We start from the raw sequence: 22,448 nt of genomic DNA, 5'->3' as shown, positions 1-22,448 counted from the left end.
CCAATTTTGAAGATGGTTTTACAATCGGGTGTCCGCATGTTTCATGCTTTAAAAAGGAGACCCAAAAATTGTACACATCTTTCCTCTCTTTTCTAAAAATGTATCAACTGAGCTGAAACTTAAGCAGGTTAGTTGTCATGCATCTTTCATGTACAGGGTGAGTAAAAAAACACGAAACCCAAATGTCGGGACCATTGTTTAAGTGAAGTTCTGCATGTAGCACTTTCAAAATTTAGGATATGAAAGCCCAATTTGTATATAAGCTTTCTTTTAGTATAAGAATCAGTCAAATCACTCATGTACTTTTCAAGTTACGGAATTTTAAACACAGCCACCATTTTAAAGTTCTGTCCATGGATCACAAGAAGGTACATGTGTTCTTTCAGCAAAACGGAAAAAAATCACATAGGGATGTGTGTGAATTGTTTTTGTTTTGCTGAAAGAACGCACTCTTTTTTTTGATCCGTGGACAGAACTATAAAACGGTGGTTGTGTTTAAAATTCGGTAACTTAAAAAGTACATGAGTGATTTGAATGATTCTTGTACTCAAAGAAAGCTTATGAATTGGGCTTTCATATCCTAAATTTTGAAACTGCTACATGCAGAGCTTCACTAAAACAGTGGTTCCGACAGTTGGGTTTCGTGGTTTTTTGACTCACCCTGTACTTGCAATTTTTGGCTGTTTCCAGTAAGAAGTTGATGCAAAAGAAAATTAAATCATGCGTAAGTCTCTCAACAGAACCCTGCAAAAGTACACGTTGGTGCATTAGCTGTTATTTCCCTTTCCAAACATACGTCACTAACAGCGCAGTACATCAATGATGCATAAAATCACAGACCGTGAGTAATTTGTACAAGACAACATCTTGCTAAGTCTTTCTGCCAAAAATATTGATGCGAAAGTTCAAGTCCCTCTAAATATTTTGCTTTGGAGTCTTACAAAAAAAAAAAATCTAAAGCCATCTTATTTGCTCTTCACATCTTTAGGTTTGTAAAAAGAAACAAATGGTCAAGAGAGGGCCCCTTAAACAAAATTTTATTATCTCGTTGGACTGGTTGGATGTTCAGTAGAGGGGGGGGGGGGAGGGTTCTAGGAAGTGCCAAATGACCAACGCAGAAAATTTGAAAAGACGGCGGCGGCATTGTGTGCAGGGATAATGAGACGATGCTGTGACATCTTTAATATGTGGAAAAAATCACAAATTTGCAGGCTATAAATGATGTTTAATGCAAAAATGAGTATTCTAAATGTGTTTTTTTCTTGATTTGTATATGGCACAGTGTTGCATGCTTCAGTGGTTTATAATTTTATTTTCAACTCCATTGTGATAAAGTGTTAAATATGTCCAGATCTTGACTGAATTTTTATGTCACTCTTGCTAAGATGCCATTTAACTTTTGTTTTCAAATTTGTTTCTGCATTGGAAAAAAAAACTATACAAACACTGGTCTATTTTTTGCCTGGAATTCATCAACTGAATTACAACAAATTAAGCTCCCCAAGATGATAAATTATGTACGAATAACAGAAGAGAATTGACAACTTTTGTAGTTTTTGGGGAACAACTGGCAAAAAACTGCAGCAGGACTGAAAAAGTGAGACAATGAGGCAATGAAATTCATTTTTAGAAACTCCCAAGTCCAACATTTTAAAATATGGAATGATCTGATTCACCAGTGTTGAACAAATTTCCTTTTGGGGGGGGGGGGGAGCTATACATACATTATATTCTTAAGTTATTGCTAGTTTTTCCACTTAGTACTGTTACTTCAATTGACATGCATTGTGTTTGATGATTGATGGTTATATTAAGTTTTTCAGCTACCGTATTTGGTTCTATCTGTTATCTGTGTTTTGCGTGCTGTCGCACGGAAACAGCTGCCTGTAAGGGAATTGCATGGTTTGCTCATTCAATTGATAACAAAGCACAAAGTAATAAGGCTGTTTTGAAAAACAAAGGTATTTTTCTAATTAAATTTTATTTTGCAATGCATGAATTGCATATCTGTGTAATATTGCATTTGTATTGTGGCCTTGTGAACTGCATGATACTTGTTTGTTGATAAATATTCTGCATTGTATTTTAAAATAAAGAACTTACAAAAGTCTGGGTAAAAAAATTTAACAGAGCAAACTTTCATAAAAACGAAACGATTGTGTGATATGTGAATTTGGTTGAATTCAGTTGATTTCTTTTTTTTACATATGCATCCTTTATTAATTCTTAATGATAGATTATAAATATAGAAAGCAAAAAATGATTATGCATGGTATTGTTCTTGCACGCAGGCATTTGCACATGTTTGCATAATTTTGCATAAGTTTGCATAAATTTGCATAAATTTGCATGTTGACTTGCTTTGTTGATTCACGCTGAATGGCCAAATGCCCCCTAGGCTGATACAAATGGCTCTGAAATATCCCAAAACTTTTTGCACTTCTAATATGTACTTCTTCAAGGCAAACATAATGCACATGTCCTGATCAAAAAGGGGTTGTAACAGTTTAAAGTTACCGAATGATAATCCATACTTTTGTCATCATAATGTAAGTAATTTTTGCAATTTTTATCACTGTTTTTTTTTTTTGGCCTTGAATTCAACCCAATCCAAATCATCAACATCCGCCATGTCTCTCAGCAATATTCCTCTATTTTTCCCATGCCACATTAGAATATACGCCTGCACCACAATCGCAATCTGATGAAGGTAGGTTGTCTTCGTACTCTGGCCTGATGACCCCTGACTCAGGGGTCAAAGTTCAAAATGTCATGCCACCGTGTCATCGTTAACCTCTGACCTTTTTTTCTCCTAACCATTTAATCCCCTCTGTTCTCGTACTTCTACATCAGCCATTTCAAAAATATAACTTCATCTTTCAGCCTTATATAGCCTTTTTTTCCATCATGCCATTGCACTATTTTATTGATTTATTATTCCGTTTTTCATGACGTGTTTTCTTTTCTGTTATTTTGTTGAACTAACCTTGTTCAAATTGTCATTAGTTGTTAATTATAAAATCCCAGTGTTGAAGTACATGTATGTAAATCCCCAAAAGAAACCCTTTGGTTTTGCTGACAGAATTGTTCCTGTTTATGGCTTCCAGTTATGGGGTTGCAAATTGTTACCTGGATGCAGGGCTGCCAACTTTGAGTAAGAGCTGAGAGTGAGAATTTGGCGTTGATGCTTGATCGATCAGAAACAATGCGAGCACGAAGCGCGAAACCCTAACGGCATGGGGTTCGGGGCCCCGCGCTTAAGGGCCCTGGAAAATTGGATTCTAGATGCTCTGTGGTGTGATCTGAGGCAATTTCTGACCACTTTGACCAAATTTTTTTTCAGCAAAAGATCATCATTTAAACATCATTTCAAGTTGTTGTCTTTTTAGCATGAGAAATCCTGTATTGGCGTGAGAATAGCATAAAATGCGTGAGTCTCAGGCTCAGTGCGTGAGAGTTGGCAGGCCTGCTGGATGTGTTGTTCCATTACAATAGACTGAGCCATTGAGTCCCACCCCCTAATGTTTTGGCCAATCACAGCTCTGATTAACGCCTGTCATGCATGTACTAAAGTCCCAACATGTGCAAAGTGGGCGTGTCTGATGGATCAGTCTATTGTTTACTCCATCCTATTATTATTTTTTTTAAATTAATTAATTAATCTATATAATTGATAAAAAAAACAAATAATAGGTCTAGTTTATGTTTGAAATAAAACAATGATTTATAGTACAATTTGAGAATTAGGCTAAAAGAAATAATAGTTGTGCTTCCGGTTACCCTACCTACCCTATTTGACAGCCCCTACCCTTATTTGTTTTGGGGGAAAATGAGGAAAAAAACCCGAAAACAATCAATTACTACCTTTAACCCTACACACAGACACTTCCATATGATCGTACACAAAAAAATTTGCCCCCCTCCCAACAAAAATTCCCTACCTACCCTATTTTCAAATACCATGTAATCGGAAGCAGAACTCTTTTATTTTTTGTTGTCTTAAAAGAGGTTTGGGATACACTATGTGAAGAGAGTCTCTTTAAACTGAGAGCTGTTTCTGAGAATAAGGGTAGGTGTGAATACGACCTTTCGGTCAGTGTTCACTGACCATCAGGATATGGTCAGATGATGATGGTCGGAGCGCTGACTGAAACCTAACACCTGCGGTTCTTCTTTGAACCATCTCTCTCAAATAGACGGTGTATATAATTATCTGCAAACCTATCCCTCAAGTGAAAATATTGTGATGTTTCTATAACGGGTATCTTACAAAATTAAAGGACTAGTGAATGTTTGCGGTAACACCATGTAGAAATCTCTTTTGGGAAAATGTGTGGTTCTGGAAAGAACCGGTTGTTTTTTTCACATCCACACATCTTCCCAAAAGAGATTTCTACATGGTGTTACCATTACTGCAAACCTTCACTACATGTAGTTTAAACCATTACCATGAAAAGTTTCAAATCTCGCTAAAAATTAAAGGACCATTTGTTGTAATTTTCTGACTTGTCGTGGAAACCTTTCTCGGAATGAAGATATTCACACCTTGTGAATTTATGCTCATCCGCATTCATTCTAAAGATAAGACAAAGCAAGCCTAGTAAAGCTGGTCCCAGAGTGCACAACATTCCATTCAATGGATTCAGAGTGGCTATTCGCTGGAAGTCGTTTCATGCATCTTGTCTACACAATTTGCAGTATTTAGTCTGTTGTTGTTATGGGGCAATCCTATATGATAGTACTGCCCTGCTCAAAAGTGACAGTCAGTCAGTCAATGAGATAGGTACATGTATGTACACAGAGGACAATGAGCTCCGTGCGCTACCAAAAGAGGGCGCCCTTTTACCTAGCAACGACGTCCCATGCTTGGGCGGTACATTTCGCTGGTTGACGCGCACCGTTCCTTGTGTGTGACGCGCGTACACCAGGGGATTTGTTCTATGTACACGCAGTGGCCGCGCATCCCCAACTGTACTTCCTTTGCCGGTGAGGGGGTACTTGTGAACGGAGCGGATAGGCTTGAGCTCTGGGACCAACAAAAAACATGCGTTGCATATCTCCACTTAGATATACATGTAGTAAGCTATCAAATTATATTTTTTTTATTTAAAAATGATGTTCCAGGTTTTTTACTTTTTTTTCTGAAAAGTAATAACTCAATGAGTGGAAACTGTAATTTGATATTGGTATTAAGTTGAGTTGAATTGAGTAACAGTACAATATGAAAACAGGGCTTTTGACCTTCTAGTATCATATTAAATTAAATTGAAGTTTAAAGGTACTGATGACAGTATCTATCATGGCTAATATATTTTTATGTGATTGATCGGGATCTGCACAGACTAGAATGTGAATAAAGCACATTTTGATAAGTCGATTAATCAAATAGGTATATTACTAATACAACAAAATATATTATTTGGGTGACGGTTTGTTATTATTATCATGCATGTCTTAGATTCTAAATTTGCTAGTTGAACACATACATGTTCATTTAAAATATGTGTTGTAATGATCATAAGAAGCCATACTCTCTGATGAAAATTAGATCAGATGTTTAAGAGTAGCAATCACTCCCACCAGGAATTCTTGAAATGTAATTGGAATTTTTGCTTGTAGACAGATGGTTCAAATGATTGACTTGCAGTGCTGAAGTCCCTTCATCCGTTGGGCAAACACTAGCAGATGTACTTAATGGAAAACTTTTCTGGACGGTTGTGACCACATCCCGAGAAATGAGTCATAAGAAAGAAAAAACTTCACTTATTCGTTTTCCATATGGGTTATTCTATAATTTTTGGTCCACTTTTTTCCTGTCCCTGATACATCTGACATCTATGATTTTATAATTCTTGATGCATTCCTTTAGTGTAGCTGTCCTTCAAGAGTAATTATGAATAGCAAACCACCTATCCAACAAAGAAAACCAAAAATGTTTGAAGTCATTCTTAGCCTAATGATACTTGAAAACTACAAAGTTCAGAGGTAACAGGGACAGGAAAAATGTCACACTTTGGACCCTAAACTTATAGAATGACCCATGTGCATCAGAAATGAGTATACAGGGTGAGTAAAAAAACGCATCCCAAATGGCAGGACCAATTTTTGAATGAAATTTTGCACTTTCAAAATCAAGGATGAGAAAGCCCAATCAATGAGCTTTCTTTTAGTACAAGAATTATTCAATCACTCATTTACTTTTCAAGTTATGGCATATTGAACACAAACACCATTTTAAAGTTCTGTCCACGGATCACGGAAAAGGAACGTGTTCTTTCAGCAAAATGAAAACAATTCACATGCATCCCTATGAGAATTGTTTTCGTTTTGCTGAAAGAACACTAGCTTTTTTTGTGATCCGTGGACAGAACTTTAAAACAGTTTTTGTGTTCAAAACTCCGTAACTTGCAAAGTACATGAGTGATCTGATTGATTCTTGTACTATGAGAAAGCTTAGTGACTGGGCTGTCATATCCTAGATTTTGAAAGTGCTACAGGCAAAACTTCATTCAAAAATTGGTCCTGCCATTTGGGATGCGTTTTTTTTTACTCACCCTGTACAGTACTACATGTACTCTTCATTTTGACAAACCACACAGTTTAACATTCTGATGAATATGGATGTTTTGTGAGTGAAAAGGTTGACAGTTTCTTTGGATTTTTCATTTTGCAAGATTTATAAAAAGACCTAGTTCTAGTGACTTGTGACCAGCAGCTGAGTATAGGGTTACAGACTAGTAAATAAACTGCCGTAGACCCCAGTTATCAATACACCTACTTTCAAAATTCAGGAAAAAATACTCACAACTCTCCAAAGTGTTTGAGACACACATCAAATTGAAGCTTATTTCATCATCTTTCATTTGCTGTTCAAATTGTTTGGAGTTAACCATGACATTTGGGAGAAAATTCCATCCAAAGTTGATCACCCCTAAAAGTAGTCCTGAAGCCCATCGCCATTTTGAAAAATGATGCTAGCGCTCCATTGCAAAATAGAGCAGTTTGAGAGACCAATTTCATCCGAATTTCACAGGAATGTGAGCTTGCAGTCCTGTTCACAGCTTCCACCCCTCTTTTTTTTTTTAACCCTCCAGTTCCTTGACCACAAAATGTTCTAATAGCCAAAACAATTGAGGGCATGCAAAAAGTGATTTGGCCAGCATAGATTTTTCAGGACTATTTACTGGCCTGCAACCATAGGGTTTCAAACCAGTAAATAAACTACCATAGACCCCAATGATAAATGCCCCCACTTCAGAAATTTGGGGAAAATACTCACGACTCTCCAAGGTGTTCAAGACACATCAAATTAAAGCTTATTACATCATCTCTCATTTTCTTTTCAATTTTTGGGGGTAATCTGATAACTATTAGGAGAAATTTCCATCCGAAGATGATCACCCCTTAAAATAGTCCTGAAGCCCATCGCCATTTTGAAAAATGGTGCCTACACTCCATTGGAAAATAGAGCACTTTTAGGGTCCCAATTTCATCCAAATTTCACTGAAACACAAGCTCACAGTCCTGTGCACGGATTCCATTTCTTTTTTTTTAACAAACCCTCAACTTCATGGCCCACAAGATGCTCAAATATGGAAGAATTTGAGGGCAGGCAAATTGTGATTTGGCCGGTGTAGGAAATTTTGGACCGATTTACTGGCCTTCAACCATAGGGTCAAACTTCTGGGGGGGGGACCATTCGGTGCATCAAGTTTTGGGAGGTGGGAGGAGGCACTAAAGGCAAATGAAAACATCATTTCAGCAGTGCAGTATGATATTTTTATACTACTTATGACTATGGGTTGGGTTATGTAACAGGCTAAAAAGAAATTGTAAATGATGGCTCTTAACATGGAGACCCATACTAATAACGGAAGTTTAAGGTGGCATATTGTACACGTACAACAGCTTAAACAATTACTTCAACTTGAACAATGGAATTTTACAGGAAGCGTCAACATTTTCATCCACATAATATTCACATGCATAGCACAGCATGTTCTTTCAACTTCATGCAGAAAACAAATGTTACTTAAAACAAATGTCCTTCAGACTCATTTAAATCCAATTACTGCAGCCAATTTCACAAAACATTGCATAAATTACGCCACTTTCAAATGTGGCGCGAGTGGAGGTATGCAATTGCGCAAAGTTTTGTTGAAAAAGCCGCTGGTTCCTGACAATATAACTATCATGAAACAGCCATTTGGACTTATATTTGAATACGTGTTTATTTGCTATTGGAGTCTGGAAAGAGGGTTATCACTTAACGGGAGTTAATTTGGCATCGAGGATCCAGCTTGTCCGAGCCTTAACAGCTGTCTCTGGCTCCAGCCGATGTTTAGTTCGTCAGCGTGAATCCAGACGGGTTTTTGGTATGGTGAATCTCTCGCCATGTGTTCATCTCGGGGGGGGGGGGGGGGGGAATCTGTGTCAAATGTGACACCGTGATTTGACCACAAAGTGAAAAGTGTGTTGTAAGTGTTGTATACATGTGCCTTGAACAGAATTTGTGAAAAAAATCAAACTTGGAGAGAATTCAGCTGGGAAAGGCTTAACATACATTTGAAGTATTAAAGGATTTAGTTTAAAAGTATTAAGTTTAAAGGATTTTGAGATGTACACTGGAGTAAACAGTTTAATTGTCCTATCTTAGTTTCAAATACAGGAATATGTGACCCTCAAGTACAAAATCAGTCGGAAGTCACACGACAAACATTATCGCAATTCAGATTTAGCCATTAGATGCTAGATTGATTATTATATTTCATTTTCCAATGAAGTTAACTTTCCTGAAGAGTTCATTTGGGAAACTTTAACAACAAATTTCTCGTTTTTTAAACAACTTTCTGAAATGGGAAACTGAAAGTACCTATAACTTTGTCAGATTTTGTCTGATTCCCATGTTCTATGCATCATTGGAAAGCTTATTCAATGTCATTTCAAATGAGCCCAAAATCCCAGTTTTCAAATATTGATCCAAGTGACTGGAATTGTGCTTGAGGGTCACATAGATGCAAGCAAATAAAATGCTTTGAATATGGGGAGTGTGAGGATTAGTTGCCATGCATCATCCTGGCAAACTTAGAAATAGTTGAACACACAGAAACACAATATTAGTAAGTGCCTTGGCACAGACTGTGTTTTGGGGCTATTTTCTATTTATAATAACAAAATTTGGACCAAGTTGTGGGGACTTCCCACTGTCCCCACAGTGTCTTTGGTCCCCACAATAATTATCGCTCTTCTGATGTGAGGTCCCCACAACTCTGGAACAAGTATGTGTGTTCTCCCCCCTCCCCCCTTGCAAAAGCACAAAAGTTACTAATCTAAGTTTTCTGGACTGACCAATTTTTCCTTCTGGGGAAATTAAGGCTTTATTTTTGTGGCCTATTTGTGCATTTTGGCTGTTCCGGAGTCAGAAAAAATGTGTTGCGACCGCGCCACGACCATTTGTCACTCCAGCTGTTAACGGCAAGAAACGTGGCAACAACCACAGCGGTCCTGGCCAAAACTGCGACGAATCACGCGGCTGCAAAAATTGAATTACGGGATGGACGGAGTGTTTTCTTAAGGAAGCCATATAATTGATATTCTTGCGTTTCTGTTTGGACAATCGGCGATTGAATTTTGTAGGGAGTTATTTAACTGTTTTTTAGTTTTACTCGGTGGAAAAGTGCAGAGTCCGCCGCTGGGATATTGTTTGCACTCTGTGACCGATTTTCGAGGAGCTTCTGAGCAAAAACATTAACCAATCAGCAAGATGGATGGGTTACCAACCGAAACTCAATGCAATCTGTGCTGAATTTGGCTGGTAATCTTCATTATTTTGCTCAGTCAAATAATTTGGCTTTATGCCAAAAAATTTTCTCGATGCAGCTCAGTGAAATCAGTTTTCAGACATTTAAAGTGCTTATAATTCTTTCAGCTGACATGTATTTTCTTAAATTCCTAAAAAGTGAATTTTGAATTAAATTTTGTACTTTCTTCGTATTGCTGTTTGATTATTTGGGATTATGTTTTAATTTCCATTTGTCTTTCGACTTTACAATATATATATATTTTTAAGTCTTTACACTTTACTTTTTCGTGTCTACATATTTTTTTTTTATATTTCTACTTTCTAATCATTTTTCTGTTGATTTACAATCAATGTTGCTTGATTTTTTTTCTGTTTACTTAAAATCACTTTGTCACTAATTAAATACGTTTAATTTTTATAACTTCTTGTTGGCTTGTAAATTTACCTGTATGAATAAATCAATATAATCTTGCATGTTGCATGATGTCATCGTACATGTAAAGTGATTTTGTTCTCCCCTGATATATATATTTTTTTCCCTTGAAAATTTACTGGGTCGTTTCCAGTATTTATTTGTTCTTAATATTTTCCCCATACCTTTTCTCGTCAATACCATTTGCGTTTTTTTTCTTCTCAATGTACCCATTGAATTTACTCTTTTCCTTTGTATGTACCGGTATATATCCACTCTAATTATGTATATGATAAGATTTATAAAAGTTCTTTCTCTTTTATATCTGTATTTTGATAATTTTTTCAGTTCTTGTGAACAATTCATACTAATTTTCAGTTTTTAATATTTTTTTTGTTTCCTTTAATGTTTTTGTGTCTATACTTGTATATTCCAATGTAAAAGATCCCTTTGAAATTTATGTAAAATAAATGAGTAATTTAAATGTTTTCAAAAGCGGTAATCATATTCAAACATATCACTCATATCTCTGTCTTTTATCAAAGACATTGGTAGAAAATTATAGCCCTTCTGTGTTCTTGAGAATAAAATCACTGATGATTTGTATTCATTGATTACATTGGAAATCTCTTTCATTAACAAGAGGTTTCAGGTGCTCTCGACGTTGGCAGATTTTGTACAGATCCCTTTAATTTGAGTCAGTGATATTAAAATTAAATTTCAAATTTTTAGCTACTCCGGGAAATGTAACATAGAAAATAACATACTTATTGCAGGTTTGAATATGATTCCCATTTTTAGATAAACAATATTCCCTATTTCATATTCTTAACTTACAAATATTCCACCCCAATATGTGTATTTGAAGAAGTTGAGATGCCCATTGATGGAAAGATCGCTAAAAATAATCATATCTAGAAAGAAGGAAATAAAATCACTTTTATTGTAGATTCCCCTGCACAATAAGCTACATTCACTGCTCCACGCTTCATGCATTGCCACTTGGTCACGCTCACTTCCCCTCACATAAATTTGTCAAACCACCCCCCCTCTCCCCCCCCCCCCCAAGTCTTCCCATTATTATCCTAAACCACGTTTCATCAATCACAGGTCAAATTTGCCCTTGTGTATTTGACCACTGTTTTCTATTTTATTCCTTTTTATCCTATCGTTTCCGTGACAACAGTTATAGACGGCAGAGGTTGGTTAAATTCATTTTGAAGCATGCCAGTTGTGTGGTCATTTTTTGTAGTGGAACATTTTGTATGTGTGCACCGTTAAACAAAAGTACCACCCATTTTTTTTTGGTTTGAGTTTGTAGTTTTAGTTTGTCATTATTTGTTTCATTCAACCGCTTGTCTATGTTTTCATTCATGCTAGTCGGTTAAATATATGATTTTTTACAAGTAGATGGGTTCTAATCATGTTTGATTTTGATTTGATTTGTTTGATTTGAGTGAAGTAAATATTTCTAATTTGCTTCAAATAATTAAAACTATGATCAGTAGAATACATGTAGGTCAGTCACAGAATAACACGAGATTAATTCATCCAAGATTTATTTATGCATGTTGTATATTGAGTAGTCACCGTCGTTTATCTTCAAATAATTTTTTTTTCTTGCATTCTATCACCTGTATCTGTCATCTTTCATTTCCGGTTTTGATTGAATGTTTGTCCAGAAATTCAGACATTGTATATTTCCTGGGGGGATTAAAATGATGCCCCCTCCTCTCTGTCACTTGTGAAGATGGGGTTTTTTTTTGGTTTGGTTTGGTTATCTTTCAACACACCCTATGGTAAGACTAACCCAGCTGTACTGAGGTTTAAATGTTGTCGCAAAATGTTCACTGTAAAAAAAAAAAGAGTGGCGTCTTTTAAGTAATCCTTTGAAATATTCATGGCGGCACTCGACAGCCGTGGATCAGGTTTTTTTTTTTTTTTCGTTCTAGGGTCCAGCAGCGCTCTGCTGGAGCGTATGATAAACAGATTTTATATTGATCATTCCCAGAGTGTCTCTTTCAGAGCAGGCTTCGGAAGGTGCGGTGGGATAAGAAATATGTCTTTGGGTGGTTTAGGATTCTGTCAGCTCGAGAGCGTTTGATTAAGTTATTAATGTTTTTTGTTGGTGGGAACATTTGCCGCTGCTCATGAATCTTAGATGAGGGAATTCAACAACAACAACAAAATGAAAACAAAAAAACAAGAGCTGTTCCCAATTGAAATTGGGAACAGCTAACAAACGGAAAAAGTCTTATTTTTTCTTCTTCTTGTTTGAGTGCGTGGGTATACATGTACACTGATTTAACTGTGTCGCTCGGATTTTGTAATTTGATGAATTTCATGGATTTTACCAAGTGAACTATTTTTTTTTGCAGAAGTTGGCGTTTGGAAAATGACCTTAAACTTGCTTACTTTGAAATGTATAGTTGGTGACTTATTTTGCGTTATCTGGTCATGCATAGTGTAATTCAACTTGTCAAATTTTTCAATCTCATTTCCTGTTGTCTTTCATTTTCAATGGTAAGGTACACCTCTTTGTCTCCAAATAAATAGCCTACTTAAATAAGAAAAAAAAAATAATTCACTGATCTTTTCTTAGGGGTGGGGGGATTATGGGAGGACAGTTCTAAAAAAAAAATGGATGCCTTAGGCCAAAAAAAAAAGTCTCTGGCTTGCCCCAAAAGTGGTGCGGCGACGCGGCTTTTTTTTTTTTTTTTACCTGTTTTTTTTTTTTTTTTTGGCTTCAAATGTCGGCTGATGACTGCAAATGGTGCCCGACTAAACTTAGTGCAAATATATGGGAGTCCAGAGAGGCCACATAAAGCTTATTCTCAATCATAACCCCATCTAAAAACACGTTAAAATTGTGCAGCAGCAGAATTCCAGTCAAACCAGTGAGTTTGGCGGTTTTGAGACATCATCTTTTATTGAAAAAAAACCTTTTTCATTTTGCCGACGCGCATGGCTACGGCGACGCGCGCGCATACCAGAAACCGGAGACTTTTTTTTTTGGCCTTACTTATGATAAGGGATTAAGATTATTTGAGTGATCGTAAATTTAACAGTCGCAGTACTAGTGATCTTCAGTTGAGGCTGAACATTCCAGAAAGTTGGGGGGGGGGGCAGGAAGTGCACTGGAGTGGGAGGGGGAGGGAGGAATGGTGCAATATGTCGGCCATTGTCAGTTTTTGTATTAAACTGGGGCTCAAAAAGCTCAGGGGCATAATTTTCAAGTGAATTAAATATTTTCAAAATCGCGATATCAAGGGCCCCCTTGAACCCTGTCTCCCATGCACAGACTATGGCATGGTGCAATCCTAAGAACAGGAAGATTTCAAGAACCTCACCATCGATCAACGATCCTACTTGACCCAAACGATGTTGATAACTGGCTTAGAACTCTGTGTTCCATTATCACCCGACATATTTGTGGCCGTGTGGTCAAGTACATGCAGTCCGTACCATGACACAAGGGACATGTACCTGTGAATTATCTCAGCACCGACAAGATAATTCAATCAACTGAATAGAATAAAAGAAAATTGTTCCAAATCATTTGCTAGAATTTAATTTCCTGTACGTGTTGGTCTTTGCGAGAATCGAGTCTCCACGAAACTAGATCCTTTCCTGTATTCTTGCCCCGGTTCTGTTGCCGGGGTTGTAGCATTTATGCAATCAATACTGAGATTGAAGGAACCAAATACGGTGGTTTTGAATTCAACTTCCCTCCATCCTCCAACCCCCCCCCCTTTTTTGGATTACATTGTGGAACGATTGAATTCTGATTACTCTGTGCTACATGGGCTTGTTTCTACTCTAGCAGCCCAATTTTGTTGTCATAATAATGATGCATAATACCATACATGGGTGATACCTATAGACCTTTATCATGCTGCCACCATTTCAGTCATGTTCCCTGTATCCAGTAACAGTACTGAATGATACATTTTTTGTGCAAAAAGGAATCAGACTATTTTTCCTTCCAGCCTCGCTTTGGTTACATTGATTTGAATGGGAAAAAATCAAGATGGCCGCAACATGATAATGGTCTATTAACTCTGTGCAAGGGTTAAGTCTCAAGCTCACTTTTTACATTGTGTACAGCGTATCTGCATAATTATGCAATTATTAATTTTCAGTGGAGGCTCGTTTTGGGCAACAGCATCAACTGTTTTGTTGTTTTGGGTTTTTAAGTAAGATTTGAGGCTTTGCATGGTGAAGATACTAAATAATGAAAGGTTTGCGGAAACACCATGTGCGAATAATTTCTCAACTAAGAGAATGGTTCTGAAAAGAACCAGAGGTATAAACTCGACGTTCCGGTCAGTATGCTCTGACCGTCTTCAGGAGAGAGTTTTGGGTTTTTGTTTATTTCTTTCTTTTTACACAGCAGATCACATTTGTTCTTTGATATTTGAGATGCTAATCCCCTTTTGTTTTGGTAGATGGGGGAGGGGCGCACTTGAATTTAAGGTCAATGTAACCTTATACACACCCCCTCCCCTCCCCCTATGCTTTTTGTAAATTTTTCACTGTCAAAAATTCCCAAAATTCAATAGCAATGACTAAAAAAAACCCAAGTTTTTGGCAAAATAATATCTAGATGCAAATTTAACACCCATATAACATTGGAACTTTATTCTTTTTACAATATGATATAAATAAAATCAAGATTGAGAAAAATTGTCACGACAAATGACTGACTGAAAGATTGCAACATAGTGTTTGGATTACATTCGCAGTTAAATACATGTAGGTTAATCGAACACACTTTGTTGCAAAGAAGAATAAAATACGCTGCTCCAGTCCCTGTTTTTATATAATTATTTATGTATTTATGTTATGGTTAAGCATTGCGGATGACATTCCTGAACTCCCTACCTAATTACATTTACCGAGACTAAACGCTTACAACTCGAGATGATTATTGATGACATTGCACAGGGAAGAAGAAAAAAATCCAGGATTAAATTAATCACCACACGCCTTGGATTTCCATTCGGGCATACCGATACTGCCGATTCCCACGCGCACATTTTGAGTGAGACGCGATTGATTAGAGCAGCATCCAACACGCTGAAGATGTGCAGCTTCCTTATGAATAATCACTTGGTCAGTTCCTTGAATTGAATTAATCTATTAAGTGCCCGGTGGCCAAGGGCGCAAATTTCTTTAAGAAGTTTCCTCTTGTCAAGCCAGAAATCATTACTTATCTCATGAAGTTAAATCTTTGATAACATTGAATTTTTTTTTTTAAATCTACCTTCAATATTTTTATTTTTCACAAAATGATTGTGTTAAAAGAGTAAGTTTCGTAAAAAAAAAAAATTTAACAGGCATGAAAAAAGAATAAAACTGCTGCAAACCGCTTACTGACCAGATTGACCAAAAATATCCCCTGTCATTTTGCCTATTGGGTGTTGTATAAATTTGGGGTCCCCTTTTTTTTTGCTTGTTAAATCTGACTTCTTTGATTTTATACTTGCACGTCTTAATGCAGTGTGAATGATGTGCTTCTTAATGCAGTCGTCTTCCAAGAGTGATTATGGGGGTTTTCAAAACCTTTGCTTCGTCTTCAGCTTCGGCTTTGCCTCCGACTTCTGAATCACTGAGAGGCAAACTAAACAATAATATTCCAACTTTTGGCTTCATATCAACCGATTGAATGTTCCTGAAGCAAAACAGGCACCAAAATGTAGCTGGAGTTCCAGCAGTTGGGGGCCTCAAATCTCCTTAAGCTGAAGACAAAGCCAAAGTCAGTCATTTCGAAAACGATGTGTGAATGGCAGACTACCTACCCAACAAATAAATAATTGTTTGAAGTCTTCTAAACGATACTAGAATGATGAATTACAAAGTACAAAGTTAACAGGGACAGGAAGAAAAATCCCACTTTGGACCCTGAATTTATAGAATGACCCTGTTGAAAAGACACAGCATTTAGTCAGGTGGCATATGGTCGGAATCGTGACCGACTGGTCCAAGGCACCAAACTTGGCAGATAGATTCTTATAGCCCTAGAGAAGATATTTAGAAGGGGTGACACCTGAAATTCTTTTGGGAAGGGTGCCTAATTTGCATAAACCGTTAATCCCTGTCGTGTAATATATTTATTCCCATATTTGGGTATATTTTTATTTTTTTATTTTTTTGAAAAGTGTATTTTGGTGATTCTACTTGCATATTCTTACTTCAATAACATTTTGTAAAACATATAAGTGACTGAATAATTAGGAGGACATAGTAAAGAACCACAATTGCTACTATTTTACCCTAAAGTTACGCGCATTTACCTTTTCCTCAGATATCATCAACTAGTCTCGCCTAACGTGGGTATTGATGAGCTTCAAATTCACAAAGTTACTTACTGGCATAGTTGCCCTAACAAAAATAAGTGGGAAATCAAGTGAAAATTGATAACATCTTGATGTTTAGCCCAAAAGACCAAAAAAGGGGAGAAAATGTGGTGTCCGTAAATTGGGCTAGTACGGGAAGGGTAGCGTGGGGACTTGAACAAGTTCAACGAAATCCCCCTAAATAAGAGATTATTGTTGTTTACAATAATTTTGTCTACGCCAAAACGTTTTCTCAACAATAATTTTGGGAATTTCCTCGAACTTGTTCAAGTCTCCCATGTTGGGTAACCCTTCACCTACTTGTTAGCCTAATTTATGGACACCTCGTTTTTCCCAGTTTTTGTTTTCTGGGCTAAATATCACAATGTTATCATTGTTCACATGATTTTGCATAAGGTTTCAATATGGTAACTGTACCAGTAAGCTACTTGGTGAATTTGAAGTTCATCAATGCTGATGTTTGGCAAGACTACTTGATGATATCTGGAGACAAGGTAAATGCGCGCAATTTTAGGGCATAATAGTAGCCATTTTGGATCGTTACTATGTCCTCATAATTATTTAGTCACTTATATGCTTTGGAAAATGTTATTTAAGTAAAGATATGTAAGTAGAATCCCCAAAATACACTTTTCCAAAAAATAAAAAAATAGAAATATACCCAAATATGGGAATAAATATATTACACGACAGGGATTAACGATTTATGCAAATTAGGCACTCTTCCCAAAAGAATTTCAGGTGTCACCCCTTCTAAATATCTTCTCTAGGTCTTTAAAAATCTATCTGCCAAGTTTGGTGCTTTGGACCAGTCGGTCACGATCTTGACGAAAATTAGATCTAAGCCACCTGACTAATTCAGACACTTTGGAAATTAAAAAAAAACACAAAAAAAGTCACATTGTGAAACTAAAGGTTGACTTTAAATAAATATGAGACTTGAGTATGTGCAAATAAATTGATTTAAAAATAATTTCAACACATGATGCACTGTTGAAATCCTGGACAAGTCAATTTTGTTGTTCTTTGTAATACACCATGTAAATTTAAGTTAGAAGGGAAAAAACTTGATGGATTAATTACGTAGAAGATTCTTCATTTTCATTGAAGTTTCTCTCTCTGGTAATTATTAAAAACTGTCTCCAGAGAAATGCTATATATGATCGTGATAAATTACACAACGTGATTCAAATAAACACTCTGCAGATGCTGTGTTCCCTTCACATAGTGTCTGAATAATGCATCGGGATTAAATCAAACGGGAAAGAAAAACAATCAAACGTCACAGGAGAGAAGACGGGGCATATTCGAGAACCCCTGACTGAAAAAAGTGCAGTGCATCGATCATAAAAAAAGGGGGAAAACGGTTTGTCTTGTAGGATTTCTGGAGACCTGCTGGTTTTGTCTTCCCACGCACTGAATTTCTGCCATTTGTTGAAGCACGCCTTTTAGTTAAACAGAAAAAATCTTGTATACTTTATTACATGATGTAGGACTGTAGCAGCACTATATATGCTAGAGGACCCTCTTTATCGTGGATTCTGTAAGCAATTATTTAGTGTTCAAGCAACAAATTGGCCTCATTTCAAACTGTTCCTTGAAGAAGCTACACAGCTACCGCAAAAGATGCTGTGTTGAATTTATTCCACAGTTTAAAAGGCATTTGGAAGTATACATGTGTATACTCTGCAGATCTCATCTTCTGTCTTTGTCTTGGCCAACAATAATAGTCTACCAGATAATGAAGCATGAACATGATTCTTCATTTGTTCATGAGTTATGATTGAAACACACGGTCAGTATTTTGAACTAAAATCGCTGGTAATTTGATACCTGTTCAGTTGACCTTATCATGACATCACACTTAAATGCACACCTCTGTACCAGAGTTCATGTGGAAACCAATTTTGACGTTCATACGTTGCTCCGTTTGAAAGAAATGCTGCAGAGAATTATTGTCCACAACAAAAAACACAAGAAAAACAACAAAGAATTGACAAAACCAAAGGATGTTGGGAGTTATTATTATTATTAATCATTTCTGGCAATGAAACCAAGGATTCTTCAAAAGCGCCCTAGGCACTGTAGCTCGCAAGCCTGAAGAAACCTGTATAGTGGAGACAATGAGACGAAGTTACAGTTTTAGAGGTGGGAGGAAAAGCCCAAAGGAAAACCCACGGAATCAGGCAGGGACTAAAAACCCAATCCACATGTTGGCCCAGGCGGGATTCGAACCCGAGTCACAGCGGTGGAAGGCAAGGAAAGTACTGCTACGCCAACCTGACCCCATCACCCAAAAAATAAAAATAAAAGACACAAATAAGAAAATGACAGGTACAGCCCTGTATGACAATGATAAAGTAGGCAGCACGGAGAAGACTGTCGCCATTTGCTAGCCTCCACCAATCATGAATAATTCATATTTGTGCAAATCAATATTCATGCCGGTAGCAAGACAAAGAAAAACAGAGAGAGGGGAAAACAAATCAAATGCCACACAAGCAGACAGCACATATTAGCTTAATGGAAATCAATGGCGTGTGATTCATAAATTGGTCCGCCGCTGAATGTCAACATATGATTCATAGCGCAATCCATTTTGCGTGGACAAACATTCGTAGTGTAATCAATGTGCAAGATGTTTGAGATGCTGTTTCTTTTGTTGATCAAGAGCAACATGCACAAGCAATTGCCAAAAAAAATTTGTACTTAAAGGTTATTTTATCATTTTGATAAAAATTAATGACACGTGAGATTAAAAAACAATTTTATTCCGCGACAATATGGCGTCCAGATGACAAACGTGATCTTTCCAAGGTTGCAATTTCCAATTCAGTTTGCTTAATCTTTTATGCATAGTGTGTACGTTTGGTTCAGATCGGGCGTATGAAATGAAGACAAAACAAATGGCAAAATAAGAAGCATTTGACCAATTGATTAACAACAGTTTTGTTTCAACTTGTAGTTCAAGTTTGATTGAACTTTTTTGTGCTGAAGAGATTTTTATTATGAATTCTCATATTGAATGGCACAGGCATGCTATATAAAGGGCTTTAAGCTGTAGTGATATATGTCTTGGGTTCGAGGCCAACCAGGGGATAGTGGGGCTTTTGTCCATGAGCTAGATACCTTACGGTTTAATACCACAATTTCTTTCATCTATACAAAGCCTATGGGTATCTTTTGAACTCACAATGTTGTTCATTTTATCGGAATTATTGTAATAACACACTGTGACGCAAACGCTTTCAGCGATTTGCTCATATTTCTTTTTCAAAATATGGACATTCCCTAATCAAAAAAATCTAAAGCATTGCAATCCATTCCAGAAGGTTTCCCAGTAAAATCTAATCGCATAGAACATAAAAACAGAGGAATAAGTCTGATAAAAAAAATTGAAGATTAAAGCAGCAAAGGAGAAAACCTGAAATGAACATAAATTTAATGACTTTGAGAGTCAACCGTCTCTATGCCATTGTTAGAGAACCTCCCCCTTGCGCCAAGTGTGCAAATATGACATTATTGGTAGAATCGTCGTCAGGGGAATGAAGTGCTTCAGTCTCTGGACGGTCATAAAGAGACACCTGGGAACCACCTGGCCTTCCCTCAAACAATCCCGTCCCACTGCCTCCTTTTTATCATTTAACTCCCCTCGTTAGCCTTTACGGTAAACATTAGTCCCCCAGGCGATATTGCCACGGCAACGATATTGGATCCTGAAGAGAGATGCAGTCGCCAAGGAATTTGGGTGTTTATTATCTTATTATGGCATACTTGTACTGAACGTAGTGCCTTAAATCATATAAGTAAATAAAGAGTTACAAATGTATTCGGATAACAAATATGTAAGTGTCCACTTAGATGTAATTCAAACATGCTAATCAAGTGGTTGACATTAAACACATTGTGGTTTTCCAACTTGATTGCTGTTCTCTATTTGGTCACAGCAAATTTTATGCTAATGTCATACTTTTATGGATTCAGGACTGTTTACATAGAGTCGGCCGCAAGTTCGCAACTACTCTGGTTGAATTTCCAATTTGGTTGAATTTCCAATTTGGTTGAATTTTCAATTTGGTCGAATTTCAAAATTTGGTTGAATTTCCAATTTGGTTGAAGCACTTAGAATTCCCCATTACTCCATTGAACGTTGGCAAAATTTTACAGAATTTTAATAGGAATATTTCTGAGAAAAAAATCCTAGGGAATTTATAGGGCTAGCCTGAAATAATTAATTAAATAAGTAGATTAATTATCAACATATTAAGCTAATGAAAGACAGGTTGTTTGATTGCACAATAGTAGACAACTTGAACTCAAATTCTTTTTTTTCCTGAAAGATAGCTCCACGCTTTTTTTTCTCTCTGCTTCCAGAGATTGATGCATGTATGTTCTACTTTGAGGAACATACGCAGTTTGTATATTGACGACAGTGTGAAACTTGTTTCCTATTTGGGTTGAAAGTAAAGGTTCTACAAATATTGAGCAGAATTGAGATCGGAAATTCTGACAGTGATGGATTACTTTCTGTATTCATCCTCAACCCCAGCACAGTTGTTAAGGCTTTCATCTCAAAATCTGCAGACAAAAACAAACAGGGGGGGGGGACTGGAGAGTTTCAGCAAAGAGCCACTATTTTGATGCATGGCTCTTATCAGTGCTGGATGATCGATAGTAATTTCTTGTGTATACATGGGCACATTTCCTGAAGCTGATGTACATACAGTGTGTATTTATAGCCAATAATATGCCATGCACAATGGCTCCTGCACGCGCAATCCATACTATTTGTCACCGTGGTAACATCTCTTCATGAAGACTCAAAAGCATGTTCCTCTTTTATGAATTATCACAAATTGTGTCCCTCTCATGTTTGTTTCTTGTACCACTGTCATTTGCCTCTTAAGAAGATCTTGTTAAGATCACAAATGTCTTATTTTTTTGAATGAGGTAATTTCTGTTTTGAAAATTGATTCAGTAGTTCCTAAATAATTTTTGGGACATGCGTAGTTGGCAGTATTATCATGAAAAATAAATGAATTGCCAACTAGCCTGGAGGAAAGGAAGTAAAACATTTTATATAATATATTTCTTGTTGATATTGCATAATATTTAAATTAATTTACATTTATCTGTTTTGAATACCTACTACAGCCTTGACCAATGTCCAAATGGCATTAGAAAAAAAATATTCTGAGGATCTTGTTTCTGTAGAAACGCAGCTGCAAAGTTTCACTTGATTCTGTCATTAAATTCTTGAAAAAGAAATGGTGTCCAATATGAGCTACCGGTGCATGTACGTGTTCACTCCAACTTAATCTCAACTTTTGTCAAGCGTATTACGTGTCAATAATTTCCCACTATCAGAACAATATTAATTTATTGGCTGATATTTCTGAAAATGTCAAATTGTGGGAGCGCACAAACAACCTAGATTGAAAATTCGAAACCTGGGGTTGGCTGTCATTGAGTCAGTAAAAGCCATATTTGCTCTCGCTGCTGCTGGAAATTTCTTGAGAAGACAGAATACAGGAAAGGGGGCTCTGCGGTCTTTCTCAAGGCCATTAGGAGGAGACAAGTAGGGAGAGGTCAGAATGAGAACGGATAGTACAGACCACGGACAGGTGCATTTGGTTATTACTCAAAAACCTGCAAGGATAAAGCTGTCGTCTCATTTGGTGATGGAGAGCCACGAATTCGCGTTTGGGCTATTTGTGAAAGGGAAAACGAAAGAAGTAGGCAGATGTTTTATTTCCTTCTTGGGGATTAGGATGTAGAGCGTTGGGCACTTAAGGCACAGCATGGTGGAGATTTGCATTTTTGTACTATGTCCTCTTGCTGGTTAAGAATATTGCTGCTTCGGAGTAAAGATGGC

General features: G+C 36.9%; 1 protein-coding gene across 4 annotated transcripts in view; it reads left to right on the top strand.

Moving 5' to 3' along the window:
* The window catches only part of LOC119743568 (neurexin-1-like), a 111,719-nt gene that overhangs the window by 46,101 nt on the left and 43,170 nt on the right, over positions 1-22,448 (top strand). For all 4 annotated transcript variants that reach the window (XM_038219990.1, XM_038219987.1, XM_038219988.1 and 1 more), the window contains 2 exons: positions 2,675-2,710; positions 11,401-11,415. In XM_038219990.1, coding sequence (XP_038075918.1) covers positions 2,675-2,710; positions 11,401-11,415 — 51 coding nt within the window. The remainder of the gene's footprint in view (positions 1-2,674; positions 2,711-11,400; positions 11,416-22,448) is intronic.

This window comes from Patiria miniata, unplaced genomic scaffold (assembly GCF_015706575.1).
Source record: "Patiria miniata isolate m_02_andy unplaced genomic scaffold, ASM1570657v1 HiC_scaffold_6, whole genome shotgun sequence".
NCBI lineage: Eukaryota > Metazoa > Echinodermata > Asteroidea > Valvatida > Asterinidae > Patiria > Patiria miniata.
Note: the sequence above shows the minus strand (reverse complement) of the source record. Positions and strands in the feature narration are given on the sequence as shown.